Source organism: Melospiza melodia, chromosome 2, assembly GCF_035770615.1.
Source record: "Melospiza melodia melodia isolate bMelMel2 chromosome 2, bMelMel2.pri, whole genome shotgun sequence".
NCBI classification, from domain to species: Eukaryota; Metazoa; Chordata; class Aves; order Passeriformes; family Passerellidae; genus Melospiza; species Melospiza melodia.
This window is the reverse complement of record NC_086195.1, coordinates 19,531,264-19,548,178: the sequence shown is the minus strand read 5'-3', so window position 1 is coordinate 19,548,178 and position 16,915 is coordinate 19,531,264. Positions and strand designations below refer to the sequence as shown.

At 39.7% G+C, this 16,915-nt stretch overlaps 1 protein-coding gene across 4 annotated transcripts in view; it reads left to right on the top strand.

The window, feature by feature from the left end:
- Nucleotides 1-16,915, top strand: part of FRMPD4 (FERM and PDZ domain containing 4) — a 291,048-nt gene that overhangs the window by 173,767 nt on the left and 100,366 nt on the right. For all 4 annotated transcript variants that reach the window (XM_063183398.1, XM_063183384.1, XM_063183389.1 and 1 more), the window contains exon 2: nt 10,351-10,467. In XM_063183398.1, the coding sequence (XP_063039468.1) occupies nt 10,446-10,467 (22 nt within the window). In that variant the 5' untranslated portion in view covers nt 10,351-10,445. The remainder of the gene's footprint in view (nt 1-10,350; nt 10,468-16,915) is intronic.

Here is a 16,915-nt window from a genome sequence, read left to right as displayed (position 1 = left end):
AGGTTTTACACATGCCTTGGTTTGTGACATAATTCTGCAGCACAACATGCCAAGTGGTAATTTCCTAAGAATGAAACTGCTTCAGATTTTCTTGTCGTTTAGAGTGCTTTAAATAACCTCCTGTCTGGATGCAGGCTTCTTACCACTGGTGAAAATGTCTGACTACTACATAACATGCCCTTTACTTACAATATTTCTCAGTATGTTGCCATAAAAACCATAATTTTCTCTATTGAGAAATACAAAGGAACTCAAAGAAAAGAATTAAAAAATCCCAGCCTTGTAGCATGATAGTAGTAGAAACACAGGCTTTTCTGTATATGTTTTGAGAATGTGAGCAGATTGCTCAGCACACGATTTATCTGGTCCTTTTCTGAAGGTCTTTGCAACTTTGCTGGGAATGAAGTATAGAAAAATGCATAGTGTTGTTACTTTCAATAGTTGTTGTTACTTTTAACGTCACTTTTAATAGCAGGATGGCTATTTTATCATATATTCCCAGTTTTGAGAATTTTGGTTTAAAGGCAAGTGGAATATTGAGCTTTTAGGGTATTTTTAATCTACAAATTAGAAAAAAACAGTTTGAACTACAATCATGTTCTTGTATAAAGTATTTGAAATTAGATTTAAGCCTAGCAGACTGATTAGTTTGGTAATTAAGATTTTTGAAAGGGAAATGCTGCTTAAGGAAAGCAAACTCAGCCAGTGGTCAGTGGCTGCATCTCATTTCAAGGTCATCAAATGTGTTTTGTAAGGAGATGATCCTTTGGCTCTCAAAACTTCTTCTGTAACCACTGTGCAGTGATGTTTTTTACTGCTGGATTTCTGTGTAGGGAAAATATTTTTAATATACTTTTCTTTCACTCCAAAACTAAGAGGATAGCATTGGTTTAATTTCATTTACAAAATTTAAGATAGGCTACCTGTATGTAATTTATTGGCTATTTCATTTTATTTCCCAAGAAATTGAAAGGGGTGAGATTAAGTCATAGAAGAAATCTGAAGAACTGGTAAATATGAGGGTGTTCTCACTCTTCTTCTTTCTCTGCAGTACTCTTCTCTTAAGATCCAGCCAGATCTTTTGTTCTACTATTTTGCTGATGGAGCTCATCTTGAGATGTAGAAAGACCTCCTTCCAAAAACAAGCAGTAGGAAGTTAGGCTTTAATCCAGGTTTACAAAAGCCATTTTGTTTCCTTTTTGGCAATTCACTTCATGCTTCTAAAGCAAGCTCACTCTCCTACAGACTAAAATGTCACCTTCCAGCAACAGTATGCCATGAAGAATTTCCAGGTGACCACAGGCCTGACACATGGGTGATATCTTTACAGAACTAAAAATAATTTACCAAAAAGTGCTTGAAATTTTTCTGAGCTGCTTTTTCTAGTGTATGATTGTCCATTTTCTCACGGCAGGCAGATTGTATTCATATACATGTATTGAAGATAATTTGAAATTTACTATGCAGAAAAATGAGATTCCCTTTAGCTTTTCCAAATGCTCTGTGCGTAATTGAATTTTAATAATTATATACACCTCAAATTTTTATGGCATAAAATGGACAGTTGTGTAAGAGGTGGTAAGAAATTATATGCTATACTGTTATTTTTATTTAAAATATTATGCCACTTTACAGCATTGTGTTTGCAATGCTCTACTCTCTCCTACCATAAACTCTCATTATTAGTAGCAATCCAGTCGATGAGATAGACTGCATTTCTACCAGAGGTTTTATGGGACATTTTTTTCATAAGGCAGAAATGGCAAAATTCCTGCACTTCTGCCTGAAACACAGTGGTGAGTCCAGGCTGCACGTTGCTGCAAAACTGGTAAGAGGGCAAATGTTCGTTGAGAGCAGAAGTAAAAACACATTAAAGCAAGAAAAAAATCCCTGAAAATCATATGTGGGATAAAATTCAGCATAGGATAATAGTTGTGATTTTGTCAGGGATCGCATTTTATGAATAATTAATTTGGTGCCTGGTCTGGGGGTATGCTGCAGATCATATGGTAAGATTTCCTACATGTACTAGGCTGAGGGAGAAAAAAAAAATAGGTTTTTCAGAAGATTTAGAAATAAATATCAATACTCCATTTACTAAATTAGAAAGAGACAAATATGCTTTGTGAGTTTTCATTAGTTTGTTTTGTTGAACTTTTTTTTTCCTCCTGAAATACCGAATAGGCCTGAGAAAGCCTAAGGTCAAAATCCCCATTAAAACAGAGAAAAACATCTCTCACACATCAGCTTATTTAGAGACTTTCACTTACTAGCTCACATTAGCATGAAGCTAAAGCATCCTATGGAACAGAATGTCAAAGAGCCTTCCACAGGCGTCCAAGTCCCAGCCATTACTTGCTGCTTTGGGTAATTTCTGGCTTTAGCAAACAAAATTCTGGAGGTGAAAGCCATTCCTTCAGGACTTGGATGGATGGGGTCAGCGTGCTTTAAATGAGAAGTGCTGGCTGTCTAAAAATATGTTGGAGTCTTTTGTTTTCTATGAAATGGGGCCACATCTTTAATAAATGTAAAACATAGAGCAAGAAGAGACAGGCAAATGAAAAATGTGACCTGTATCAGATATTTTAAGAAGCCCATGAAACCAACCAACCAAATAAAACCCAGAACAAACCAAACAAGACATAAAAGTGCATTAATTGGGCAGCAATGACTGTGGAGAATCAGAGTACATGTGCATTTTTTGCTAAAAGGGAAGACTCGCCTTACATGGAACAGGGCAGTGCAAGAAACAGCTCTGTCAGTGCTAAAGCGTTTATAACTTTTTGTGGAATCTAAGAAAGGAAGCATTCTGGGGCAGGCAAGGTACCTCAAGGAAGGACAACGCCTTTGCCTTGAACCTTTTCCAAGGCATGTGGATGTTGTTAGTGCCTGGAACAATCCAGCATTGCCTCACAAGCTTTGTTTCATACCTTGTCCCAGTGTCCTGCCTGTACCTTTGGTAGTTATGGGTCCACAGAGGACAACAGTGGCTCTTTGAGCAGCCAACACTCAATTCTGAGGAGCTTTCTATATGTCTGAAACAAGCGTGTTCCATAGGTACTTCACTGTGCTGTTTGGTTACTTGTGTCTTTGCACATATCAGTTAAAGAGGGAGGAAAGCAAAAATAAAATTTTGGAAGGTACTTGGTGAAAAATGTTCTACACATAGATCCTTAGAACAAAGTTTGTTTGGAGGTAACATCATGTTGTTGTAGTTTCAGACTGAGAGGAACCATTCCTTGTACAGTGGGGTGTGTAATGGGACATCTTGAAAAAGCCAGTGGTTTTGTTCTTCATTGTTCTGTACTGCCTGTGATACAGACAGGAGTCTGGAATTGATGCTGAAGTGTTTGGAGCCTGTGAGTGGCTGACAAAGTCTACAAATAGACTTTTCTGGCCATGTGGAACTGCCTTCTTTTTTCCCTGATGAAGTGATGGGCACCTGCTGGTGTTATTTCCTGCTTGTGTGGCAGGAGAGCTGACATGGAGCATTCCCCATGGAATCCCTGGTAAAAGGGATCCTTTACCTTTCAGATCAGCTACACAGCATGGACGCTTGTTGTCTCATGACTGGCAGCAGGAGCAGTGACTTCTGGAGGAGGAATTCATAATTCACTGGAGTGTCTTCTGTTCTCAATCTAGGCATAGGCTGCCATTTAGAAAAAATCTGTTTCAGGCACTGAGGAGATGGAAGCTAATGAAATCTATGAAAAAACAGTCTGATGGGGCTTTCTAGAAATGTAACTTCTCTACAATTGTGAATTGCATAGAGGAATTCAGTGTGAATTTTTGAGTTGTACTTGAGGTTTCCCCTGGTCCCCCAAAGGATTTAAAGGTCGAGTGAAGCCTTTAGCATCGTTCTCTGTTTGGAGTAAGAATGAGTGGTACTTGGTGAAATTGTGAATAATTCAGAACATCTGTGATGGAAAGTGGGGACAGGAGAAAAAAAAGTTTGGAATTTTTTTTGCTTCAGCCAGTGTTTGGGGAGTAGTTTATGCCTAAGAAAGAAAAACTGAGCTGGAGACTCAGTTTTCTGATCAACCGGTGAAAGGCAACCTGGTTTTATTCATAGACCTTACTAGGAAAATGGAAAAAACCAACACAAGATACAAGAAAGGTGTTTATTTTCTGAATAACATTTGCATTTTCCTGATGATGCATGATGCAGTGAGAAAATTTCAGGCAAGTGTGTAGAATACAGCAGTCTTATTCTACCTTTGACCAAGAGCATGGCTGTGTTGCAAAATTATTGAGAATGACAGGTTTCAAAGGGCAAAAATATTTTTCTAGCATTTTATTCTTATGATCAAATAAGAAAGGCAGTCTTGGACAACAATTCTACCTTTGTTGATTGGTTAATTACAAGTTTGAAACTCTAAACTCATTTGTGGGATGATACTCATCAAATTTCTTTTAACTGACATACAAAATTTCAAAAATAGAACACATTTAGATGAGGACTAAAACCCTTCTGCTTTCTTACCCATCAAAAGATTTGAAAGCGTGTGGGTTGTAGAAGATGAAGGATATCTGAAGTCATTAGGGTTCCCTTCTGTGCTGAAATGATTTAGTAATAAGAGACTCTGTATGAATTAAGTTTTTTACTACAGCAGAAGGTGTCTGGGGCAGTTAATTTTCTTCTTTTGAGTTTCTGGCAGAACTACTTCTCTGGGGGTTTATAGGACTCATCTCTTCAAAGACAAGAAGTCTTTCAGTGTCCTTGATCTTGTATCCAGAAACTATTGTCCATCATGTCTGTGTGCCCCTCAGGAGAGTTTCAATAGCAGGGTATGATGATTGATTTTGATAGTATCTCTACAGATTCTTTAAAACTTTCATTCCTCATTTTTTCAAGTTAAAGTGGTATGATGGAGGTAAAAGTATTGCTGTAGTCTTCTGGGACAGGAGAGGGTGAGAACTGGATTGAGAAAGAAGGGTTTCATTCCTGAGGCAGTGCAAGATTAAATATCATAGAGAGGCGGTTACTGAACTCCACTTGTGTCACAATAATGTTTCCTATTTGCAGATAGACATGCCCTGCAGATACTTCAGGTGCGGTGTTCTTACTTTTTAAAACAAATAATTCAAAATGTTTTATCTCTGGTGTTCCCCTCGGTACCTCCTTGGGATTGTTGTGGCTAGAGCTGCCTCTGTGCTGTGCAGCTGTGTGTCCTCCATGAGCAGCCCTGGGAGTGCAGTGTGGCTTTTGTGCAGGATGTCTTCCCTTTATGATGGGTGAGAGAGGGACTGCCCTATGTATTGGCATGTGGGAAGCAGAGAACTGGCTTTTGTACCAGTGGAGAGTTGAAAAGAAGCCAGGCTACGTGGCAAAACTCAAATTTTGGAAGTTTTTTCTTCATGTAAATATTAATATAGTAAAGGAAGTCAGCGTATCGACACTGTTACTCCATTTGCAGTGCTGAGCTGCTTGTGCTACGCGGTCTCACTTGTGTGAGTCACTGCTGCCCCTGCAGACAGTGCTTTCAGGGATAAATAATTCCTGTGTGTGAGGGGGTACTATGGGAACCATCAAGATGTTGAACAAGATGATTCCAGGACATTGAATATCCAAATGGTAAACACAACATTATAATGTGAATGAATCCCCATAATAAACATTCTGTAATTTCAGCCATTCACCACAGCTGCAGCGGTTCAAGGGCTTGCTATAAAACATTAGCAATTAGCAAAACATTAGCACTATTTTAATCCAACTGAGGAAATCCAAGGTAGATGCTTAAAAAGTTACTAATACGTAAAGAGAAAGTAGGCATAGAATATTAATATTTCAAATTATTTATACTTAGGAAAATCATAGAGCTCCATATGGTTCCACATACAGAGATTTTAAACAATTATGAGGATTTTTGTCAGAAACTCTGTGGATCCTTTCAGTTTTTGATAGCCTGTGCTGTGAGCTAACAGATATTAAAAAAAAGCAACACTGGGAGAAAATAAGGCAGAGGGAAAAAAAGCTAAGGGTTTTTTTTTTGTAGATGTGTTGAGGGGGAGTTTTCAAGGGGAGCTGCTTTGATGGGAACATTTTGGAAGACATGCCCCAACTGTATACTGAGTGTTGTGCCCCATTAGACATTAAATATGCTAAATACAATTGGGATATTCAATTTAACTGAGTGGTTTACCAAAGAACTCTCTGAAGAACACAGTTCTACCATTTATTTTTGCTGCCATGTGACCATCTGTGAGGCCATGAAGTAAGCAGAGACGAATCTGAATGGAAAAAAAATTAGCTGCTAATTTTAAGGTGAACCAGTTTACTTTTATTGGCACAGGAGCAACTGTGATGTGAAGCAGGAGATGCTGGGAAAATGGGAATGCTTTTGTGTCAGTGCCAGTTTATGCTGTTTTAAAATTACAGCCTGAGAGCTTAATTTCCACTAGTTCAGGGAAGAACTATATTTATAACAGAATTTACAGGCTTGAGCTATAGAGGTGGCACAGTTAAAAAATTTGTCAGGATTTCTATAGCAAAGACCTATTGAGAGGAATCTCCAATTGCTGGTTAAAAGAAAACAGTTTGGGGCAATATTACATACTTATTGTCTGTATGTATGTATTGTCTGTCAATTTTTTTAAATTGAATTTTTCAACCTATTTAAACATTTATTTTTTCCACGTTTGAAAGAAGAAATGGTATTGCTTTCTATGTTCATTATTAACGCTATCTGAACTGCTCTGGACATTAGAAAATTTATATCTTTAATCTTTAAAAATTCAAACTGTTCTAGTTTTGATCTTTAAAAAAGAAGTGGATAATGCTAAAGATTTGCACTTCTTGTTAAGGCATGGTTTATGCTGAGTATGTTCTCCATATCACGTAAAGAGCATATCACTGGTACAGTGCAGGAGACTTTACATATGATCTCATGTTTCAGGTCATTACTCAAGCACAGGACAGAAAAAAGGCTGACCTGAAGATGTTTTCTGTGGCAGAGCTATTGCATTATCAGTCAGAATGTCCCTCCACAGGACACATTGATTCCTTACACAGTAATCACCACTTTGGTGATTTAATGAACTGATTGTTTAATGTCAAGGAATTCGGAGAGATCAGGTTTTATATTTCTACAGTAGGAATAGCAAAAAGCAGGTTGAGGGATATTTTAGCTATTCTGCCTTTTTTTCAGACCCCTGCTGGCATGGTGCTGGCCTGGCTTTCGCAGTGAAGTTTGGCACCCAAGAGCTGTGCTCCTAAAGGCTCTCCAGCAGCCAGGCTCTCCATTGCCATGAGCAAGCAGGGAGGGTGATGGACAGCAGTGCCAGTGCTGCCTCTGCAGCCAGGCTTGCTCAAGTAGAAAGTGCATTTTCTTTGTCTTTTTGGCCTTTGTAAGTGCCATAAACCTTGGCAGCCTTGGTGTGCTCCTCCTTTGCCTGTGCAGGAAGGAAATGGCGAGTGGTGATCACTGACCTGAGGGATTTATCCAAGGTCACCAGCTTGGAGGTGGGATTTGGACTGGGATCTCCCAGGGCCTGATGATCTTCCTCACCACTAAGGCATCCTCTTGACTTAAAGATTACCAAGATGACTTTGTTCTTCCCCCAGGTGAAATGTCTGACTTGCTTATCATTCCTGGCATTTATCTCCTCTTTGCCATCTTTTCCCCTTCATAGTGGCCACTGAAGAGAATTCTTGCAGACAAGCAGAATTATATTCAACAAGTGAAGGGAGGTGTAGAAAAAAAATGCAGTTCACTTGCTCCTTTTTTCAGACTGTACAGGCAGCTGAGAATCCTAGTCACCTCTGAGAGTAAAGACCTTGCTTTATTGTGATGATGTGAGTGTTTATTATTGAATTGCACAATAGCTGTAGGAAAAATTATGTCTTTTTCCCCTGTGGAGCCACTGTGAATTTGCACACATCTAATGTAGGTGCATACAGTGTCTCAAGTGCCAATTTGTATCCCACTGATTTTATGAAAGTCTGGAGGAGTAGATCAGATGCAGACATATTTATAGTTAAGTAGGACAGTTATTACCTGTCATATATGATATGGTTCTGACACCATTAAGGTTTTAAGGGCTCAAAGAAAGCTTTCAAGGGAATTAGATGCACCTTAAAATTCACTAATACTATAATCCTTTCAAAGATGAGCCTTTAATTTGAATGCAGAGAGTTACAATATTGATCATCATCACTGTCCTATGCTCCTACAAATTATCTGATAGTTTGATGTACTTTACTTGGGAATTTAAATGTCACTGTATCCATTTAACAGATGGTGAAATTATAGCACAGGGTTTGTGAAACACATCTAATTAAAATGAAAACTGTTGAATGGATGGGTATCCATTTATACAGTGTTGATAAAAAAGGTTACATTCTAGAGTATTTAGTTAACTGCAGTGGTTAGGATTCCAAATACTCCAAAGTGTTATTTGAAGTCTGTAGATGTAGTTAAGCTGACATTCTCACATTGTAGAATGGCTCCTGTCAAAGAAGGGAGGGACCCTTTCTTTGTCTCTCAAGCATATGGAGAAAAAGGAATGTTTAGGTTTAGCTTAACAAGAAACTGCATGAGAGGGTGTTGAAAGTGTATTGGATTTGTTTCTTGTATGACTGTTTCTAATCAATTCCTTGGATCAGAAATGGACTCGTTGCATTTATCTGGGCTAGTGTAGCATATCTGACATTTATGTGTTTGATTAGCCTTGAAAAAATAATTTTTTTTAAGGATTCTAGCATTTTCAATATTAGATTTAAACTGTGCCTTATGGCAAATACCAGTGTTTGAATATGGTAACAGAAATGTTTTTCTACTCCTTGAAGATAGAGTACTTAATGTAATTGATAAACCAAATGATACCTAGCATTCCATTGTAATGCTCTACTTTACATGTAAATTGTATTTTGAAGCACCATTTTTTTTCTCAATTGTGATTAATCCTTGAAATGAAGGGGGAGGGTTGAGCAGCTAGTTTGTTTTTAATGATAAATTCCTCCTTTGGGAAAGATTAACTATGCACAACTTCATTGAATTTAGCAATTTACAATCACTTGTTGAGTTGTCTGTGGAGACCAATTCTGTTCCTTCAGAAGTGCTTGTCAGGTTATATTGTGCTCTGTTTCTCTAAAGAAAAGAATTTCTTATGCCTCTGTCTGTGGCAAGGGGAAATAAATTCCTTGCTACTATTTGAATTTAAATAAATCTAGCACATAAAACCAAGCTGTAATATATTTGATGGGTGGAGAAAGACAAAAATGGGGAAGACAACTAATTCAAAACATGCTCTTATTTTGTGTGGTTTTGGTTTTCATGTCAAAATTTCAGATTGTATTCCATGTTGGGTGCTCATTCCTATTTGCCTGTCTGTCACATGCCCTTAGCTGGCCTTTAGCTTTTTTGGTTGCCCTTCCTCTTCTTCCTGCTCTTTCCCTTTTTCAGATTGCACAGATATTAATTTTGCTAAGAGACTTCTTTGTTGTCTTCTGAACCTCTTAGTCCCACAGGAGAAAGTGGGAATGTGCAGTAACTAGCTTAATGCCTGCCAGTGAGGGGAAAAGCATGTGTGCAAACGTTGGGTATTCCTGTGGGAAACGATGGTGGATCCTTGCTAGCTGAATCTTCTTCTGTGTGGAGTCAGTACCTCACAAAACATTTCAGATTACTGGGGAAACACTGTCACTTGGGAGTGCTGCTGGGCCCTTTTTTGGGAGTGGGAATACTAGCAGACAGTGCTGGAGCAGTGGGATAAAACACTGTGTGGGCTCAGAGATGCTGCAGCCTTTTAAAGGTTATTTGGTGGGAGAGCTTAATGGATAATGATCAAGTGCAAGGAGATTCACATATTCAGTCAATTTAGCATGTTACACAGCAGTGTCATGGCCTTCCCTCGTTCCAGCACAAGAAGCAATCAAATGGTTTGCTAACAGAGAGAAGGTTGGTGCTCCTTCTCGTCCAGGTGTTGCACTGTGTGTTTGATCTGCAGTGATGCAGTGGGTGGTTTGGTTTGATTTTGGTTTTTTTTCCCTAAAACTGTGCTGAGAGCTGGCATTTGAATAAGGAATGGTGATGAATGAAAATGCTTCCTGTTCCTTGTATTAAAAAAGACTGAAAATTAGCACTGTGTATGTGGGAATGAGGCAGAATGACAAATTCACCAACCAAAGGGCTGAACTCAGACTGTTAGAAATGACAGCCTATCTTTCTAGTGACTGAAAGAATATCATAAATGTAAATAGATCTGCTAACCTCCGTTCCTTGCCTGGGTTTTGACTCTGTATTTCACATCTATGGAAGTACTTTGATGTCAAGTGAATCATATGAAGTACAAGAGAGAAATAACTTTTTTTCCCCTCTCTTTTCCCTTCCACATTTTCCAAAACTGCAGCCACAGGAATAAATCTTCAGGCTGGCCTCACCCTTCAGGGACCTGGAGCTTGAACCAGGGGACACCTTATGGATGGGAGATGACGGCTAACAGAGATGGAAGAGATTACTTCATCAGGTAAGGGGCAGTGTGAGCTGTGCACTGTGGGGCACAGCACTGCAGCCCTGCTCTCAACTGTATACCCTTGGAATCCTAATTCCTGCTGCAGCCCAACACGGTTAACGTTCACTGCTTTGATTTATGGCACAGGGATAGCTCAGACTGTGCTTTCTGCTCTTTGCTTTGGTGCTGGTTATTTCATTTGCTCAGGAGAATGTTGGTAATACAAGGACCTGTAATTCTTTGAGAATTACAAGTAAGGTCATTAACAAAAGATGAATAAAAAATAAAAATGCCATGTTTAAAGAATGAGGCAGAAGGTCAGTTCTGACTGAGACTTCCAACTCTCCTACATGTTGATGCCTTAGGATTTAGCTTTTATATTTTTCAGATCCTGTACTGCTTCAGTTGTGTAACTCTAAAACTCCAAGCCTGTCAGCTACTGTTCTCCTCTTTTATTCAGACAAAGCAATTCCTCTCTAGGCCTGAAACTCAAGGACACTTTATTGTCCCAGGCCCAGAGAGATGTAAACAACAGTGAAGGGGCGGGGGCAAACTTGGAGTAAATTACTTCATTACCTGAAAGTGTAATTGGAGGATTAACCTCTGATATGGAAATAGACCAAACTTTTAACTTGTGACCATTGTCCATCTTGGGAAAAGGCCCGGAGGCTTTTGACTGCCCAAGGTGTACCTATTGAAGACCCACTTTTATACTCTTAATTTTGTCTAGCCTCTGTTTTAGGTAGCCACTCCAAGGCATCAATATGAGGTCTTTTGGTTTGTCTAATATATTCATTATACTGATAATAAGAAAGTGAATGTTTGGATTGTATATAGTAAATATGCTAGTTCTTAGCTTTCCCATAGTTTTCAGGTCTGGTTTAAAAAATAAATATCAGTATTTATGGTATAATTGTAAAGATAATTGGCTTTTCTTTTCCCATTGTAAGCTGTGCATACTTATTTTTTAAATCACTGAGGTGCCTTGGATAAAACACATTTTGCTGTTCTAGCAAATGTACTCCTAGATGGCTTTGGAACTTCTTCACTAAAGTAGGATTGGTGGAACTATTGGCTGCTTGGCATTTTTTCTTTAGCTTACATTTCATTTTTAAGGTTAGCATTTTGATTCTGTTCTTGTGAAGTTTTGGCTTTTAAAATTGTTATTTAATTTTTGTCTTTATCAACCTATTTAGAAACTTGCAGGTGCTTGAAAAAGTCGTGGATGAGAATTAGAACTCTTTTAACACAGAGGAGAAGGATCAAACATATTTTTAATTGACTATTAAAAGTCTTTAATTCTCTCAAGATCCTTCAACTGCAAAAAAATAATTGTAAAGCATAAGGCTGAAGATCCCTGTAACTGTGCTTTTCTTCCCTAGCCCTTTTGCCCACGGCTATGCCTTGGCTTCCTAGGAGGCATTTGCTTTCGGAGCCAAAGCAAGATTTGTAGCAGCCTGGTGCCCTGAAGGCTTTCAAGATTTAGAGCAATTTCAGACCTGTCCAAATTGGAACAAATTTTCTGGGTTAATGAGGGCTCAGAAGCTGACTTTGAAATGTTGTTTTTTTGCTTCAACAAGTATTTGTCATGCTTTGGATGTCTGAAAGATGGGCAGTGTGAAGCTGAATGCCAGGCACAATATAACTGTATTAGCATAGGCTTTCTGCCTGAGTTAATGAGGCTTTCCAAGAAGTATAGGTGAGCCTCTGTGAGACTCTTGTTTCTGTTACTCAAGTTCATGAAGATACCTGCACATCTCATTCTTATTTTCTGCAGACTGTTGGCATGTTTTCATCTGTGTGAATGAGATTCATTTGAAGGATTAATACCCTGATTATGAGGAGAGGGGCTACATTTGATTGCTCCTCTTTCCTCACTGGTCACATAATGGGATGCTGCACTTGTTGTGTAGCTGTCAACAGCTTTAGCTTACAAAAAGCAGTGCCTTAGTACTCATTAATTTTGCAATTTGGGAATGTTTGCTAATCCTCTGTAGCTAATGATTATTTGTTTTTTTTTTAATGGCTTTTAGTACCTAAAAGTGCCACATCCCTCTCTTAAATTGAGAAAACTCTATCTAGGAAAAAAATCCATAACAGGGAGTGCCAAATTATGCCTTAAGAAACATGAGGCCCATGGTTGTTTTGTTGTTGGGGTGCTTGTTTTAGGTTTTTTTTCCTCATGCTCTTACAAGGTGCTTATTTTTCTTTCTCTTTTGGGCTCTGGTCTTCCATTTTTCTCTGGATAGCAGACTACGTGGAGAAAAATAGTCTGCAGTAAGAGATAAAGGGCATGGTAGAAGCCTTTGTTTTGTGCCAGACTTTCCAACCCACTGGAAGCTCTGAGCAGTTTCAGGTGCAAGGTGAACAGTGCTACATACCTACACGCTGCGTGGTTTATTGTACACATTCCTACAGGACATATTCCTACAGTATCAAATGCTTCACAGCAACAGCACTGGCTGCAGCACGTGCACTGATGTGCTTCCAGAGTAGCAATGCATCTTACGTGAAATGATGTAAGAAGTGCACTAAAAGCCAGTACTTTTGGAAACAGGATGAAATCAGGAAACCATTTGGAGCCATGTACTGCTAGCAGCCATCCACCATTACTAGGGAACATCAGCCCAGGTGGCTGCTGCAATGTGACTGGGTGGTTCCATTAGATAGATCTTGGTTTGAGAAGAATGACCCAAGACTAAATAGAGCCAGTGACTTGCCAGTGATTCCTCTGTGGAGGTGTGAATAGTATTTGTCCTTACACTGACTGTTATTTGGCAGAGGAGCTCTCTCTGGCTCTCAAAACAACTGTTTTTGCAAATACTACATGAGACTATGTAAATTAAAACAGAATTTAATTTTCTTTCCTTCATTTTCACACCTAGATTTTGGGAATGATATAGTGAGATGATTGTTGACTGTTATGCCAATAAAGACAGGAGGGAGATCAGTGAGATAGCATTTTTATTGTCTCTAAGGCTTTTTATATCCATGCAAATTAACAAATTGCATCACACTGAAGGAGAAAGAGCAATTCAAATACTTAGCTTGGTTTTGATTAAAGATGCATAAACCAGGTATTATTACAATGAAATATATGTATGAGTTCTGTAAAAGGAAGTAACATAATTCATAGCGACATTAGCTGCTTTTTAATTAAATAATTTACTTTGTGCCATATGTACATATCCATTCAACTGCAAGCAGACATATTGTAATTTTGAAATTGTGGGAGGAACAGAGAGTCCAGGAGAATCTTCTGGTGAAATGAAATGTAATTATAATGTGTTGGAGCAAATGCTTTAAGGCATGAATGGGAAGAGATGTTTATTCTTTCTGCTGAAGCAAATTTGATTTCTTTCAAATCTCTGAAAGCCCTTATGTCATGAGCTAATCAGGGGCAGCTTCCATCACCAGGCAGTGCTTTTTTAAAAGTGTGAGAAGAATCTTTTATCAAAATATTTTCAGATGTTACTATCGATTCATTATCTCTTCTGTACAGATGGCACAGCCAGGGTCATTTTGCAAACCTCTAAAATATTTTTTCTTAAGTTTAGGCCATGGTACATAAAGGTTTCAGAACTTCACCCATTCCCTTTTAACTTGCCCCTTTTACTTGAAATAGCATTATAATATAAGTAATACATTTCAGTATGGGAGGATAGCAATCATCTAATATTCTCCCAGCATGTTTCTGTACTCCACAAGCTGTATTAAACTGGACTTTTAATATGAAATAATTTGAATAGGTTATATTTACCCACTTTAAAATCCTAAGTGTTTTATTTGCATCTATTATATATGCTGTGTAGTATGATTATGAGAAATTCTGTAATGTTAATTTGAATACAAGCATGGCACATATTAAAAATGGTTTTGTGTGAGTATAGTATTTCAGAGAGCAGAAGGAGCAGAAGGTTTTGGCTGATTTTGTATACAAAAGCTTGAGACTCACAGCAATTTTAGGGCCTTATTTTTGCTGCTGCTGTGATCTTACTGATTTTTGGGCCTGAACATTTTTGTCCTTTCCCTTGAGGAAATTTTGCTGCTTGTCAGATCTAGAGGGAAGTTGATGGAGGGAAATAAACAGGCAAAAGCTAATAAAAAGTCAATCTTATGGAGAAAGCAATAATTTTTATGTTGGTTTTGCTCTAAGCCAGTCCTTTCCATGGTCTGATGAAGTTGCGGAATGGTTTAGCATGGAAGAATCCTCTGAAGGTCAGCCTGTCCAGCCTCCTGCTCAGACCATGGATATTGCCTGGTGGTGAGCGTTGCTGTCACACTCAAACCATCTGAATGGTTTGAGAATAGAGTTGCAACAGATTTCTATTGTCTTAAGCTGCCCTCCAACTCCACTTTACGGGGCGAGTTGAAGCCTTCAAGTCAAACCTTTTTGATCCCTATTACTGTTTAATTCCTAAGGAATGGGATACTTTGGTATTTTCATGGATCTGGTTTCTGTCATTCAAATAAAGACCAGAGAATGTGAAATAAAATTAGCTGAAAGGAAGTCTAGCCCTCCTCATGTGAACTTAAAGTAACGCTGGTTCTACTAAGGTGTAGTTAGTTATTAGATTTTCAAGATAGAGGGGTCTTTTAGGTAAATTTGTTGCCATATCCTTGTTTGCAAGAGGTGCTATTGGTTGTATTTACTTTATTTTGCTTTATTATTTTTATTGATTGTGTTTACTTATTCTTGCTATTGCCTGGGAGAGGATGATGGGGTCTGTCTGTGTTTCCACTTTGGCTTGCTCCCTATTTGACTCCAAGGACCCTGACCATCTGTACTTGGTGCATATTACCTTGCTTCTGTGCTCCAGTCTGAAACAAACTCAGCAAACAGTTGGGATCCCAGACAAGAAATTAAAGGAAGCACACCCGGAGCTCAAAGCCTGCAGCATTATTACTTGTTGGCTTGAACCCATGGGTAGTCTCCAGAGTGCACAGCAAACTGGGAGAGTGCTACTTGTCAAAAATCTTTCTGAATTTTATGTTAATATGACATGGTTGCTAGGGCAGTTGAAATGACTAAGTGACCCACCTAGTGAATGAGGGAAACTCTGAGGATGGAGGCTACTTGAACTTTAACAAAGTCTTTGATATTGTCTCCCATGGCATTCTCATGGAAAAGCTGGCAGCCCACATCTTGGACAGGTGCTGTCTTGACTGCATTAAAAACTGGCTGTATGGCTGAGCCCAGAGAAGAGTAGTAAAAGGTATCACATCCAGCGGGAGGCCAGACACTTGTGGGGCTCCTCAGAGCTCAGTACTGGACCAGTCCTGTTTAATGCCTTTATTAAGGGATGAGGGGCTCAAGGGCACCCTCAGTGTGTTCACGGACAGCACCGAGTGGGGGTAGGAGTGCTGATCTGCTGGAGGGTTGGGAGACTCTGCAGGGGGATCTGGACAGGCTGGGTCAGTGGGTGAGGCTCTGTTGAGTAATACACTCAGTGCAGACAGCTCAGTGTGCAGCTGCAGGGGGGGCTGCAGGTTGAGCTCTGTGGGGTGGGAGCTGGCAGGTGGGACACTCAGGGACATGGTAGGAGCCAAGGATCCCAGCCTTCCCTGTGCTAAAACTGTAAGGATATAAAAGCCCAGGTTTCCTTTTTTCAGAGTCCCTCCTCAGAGGCATCCAGCTCAAGCTGTTATTTTATTATTGCACCATGATTAAATTATTCTAAGCATCAAGACCTGTGGGACTCTGCTATGGGAAACTTGGGGTTGAGCTGGTAAGGAAACCTGGTCTGATGATGAGTGTGGGTGTGTAGCTGTGAAGGGACCTTGGTCCCAGCTCTGGTGGTGTGAATGTGGCAGAGTGACTCCTGGATGGTCAGGCAGGGACAGTTGAACAAGTCCAAGTTGCTGGCTCCTGCACTTCACTCCCTGCAGCACTACAGGCTTTGGGAGAGTGGTTGAAAAGCAGGCCAGTGGAAAAGGACCTGAGGGTGTTGGTTGACAGCAGGCTGAACATGAGCTGGTGTGTGCCCAGATGACTGAGACGGCCAACAGCATCCTGGATTGCATCAAAAATAGTGGCACCAACAGGACTGGGGAAGTAATTGCTCCCCTGCACTGGCCACTGGTGAGGCCGCACCTCAAATCCTGTGGTCAGTTTTGGGCTCTTCACTTCTGGAAAGACACTGAGGTGCTGGAGCATGTGCAGAGAAGGACAACAGAGCTGGTGAAGGGTCTAGAGAACTGAATCATATGAGGAGCTGTTGAGGGAGCTGGGGTGTTTAGCCTGGAGAAAAGGAGGCTGTGGGGAGGCATTATTGCCCTTCTCAACTGCCTGAAAAAAGTTACAGCAAGATGAGGGTCGGCCTCTTCTCCCAGGCAACTAACAGAAAGAGAGGACAGAGCTTCAAGGTGCACTAGGGGAGGTTCAGCTTGGACATCAGGAAGAATTTCTGCATGGGAAGGGTTGTTAAACATGCCCAGATGGAGTCATCATCCCTGGAGGTGT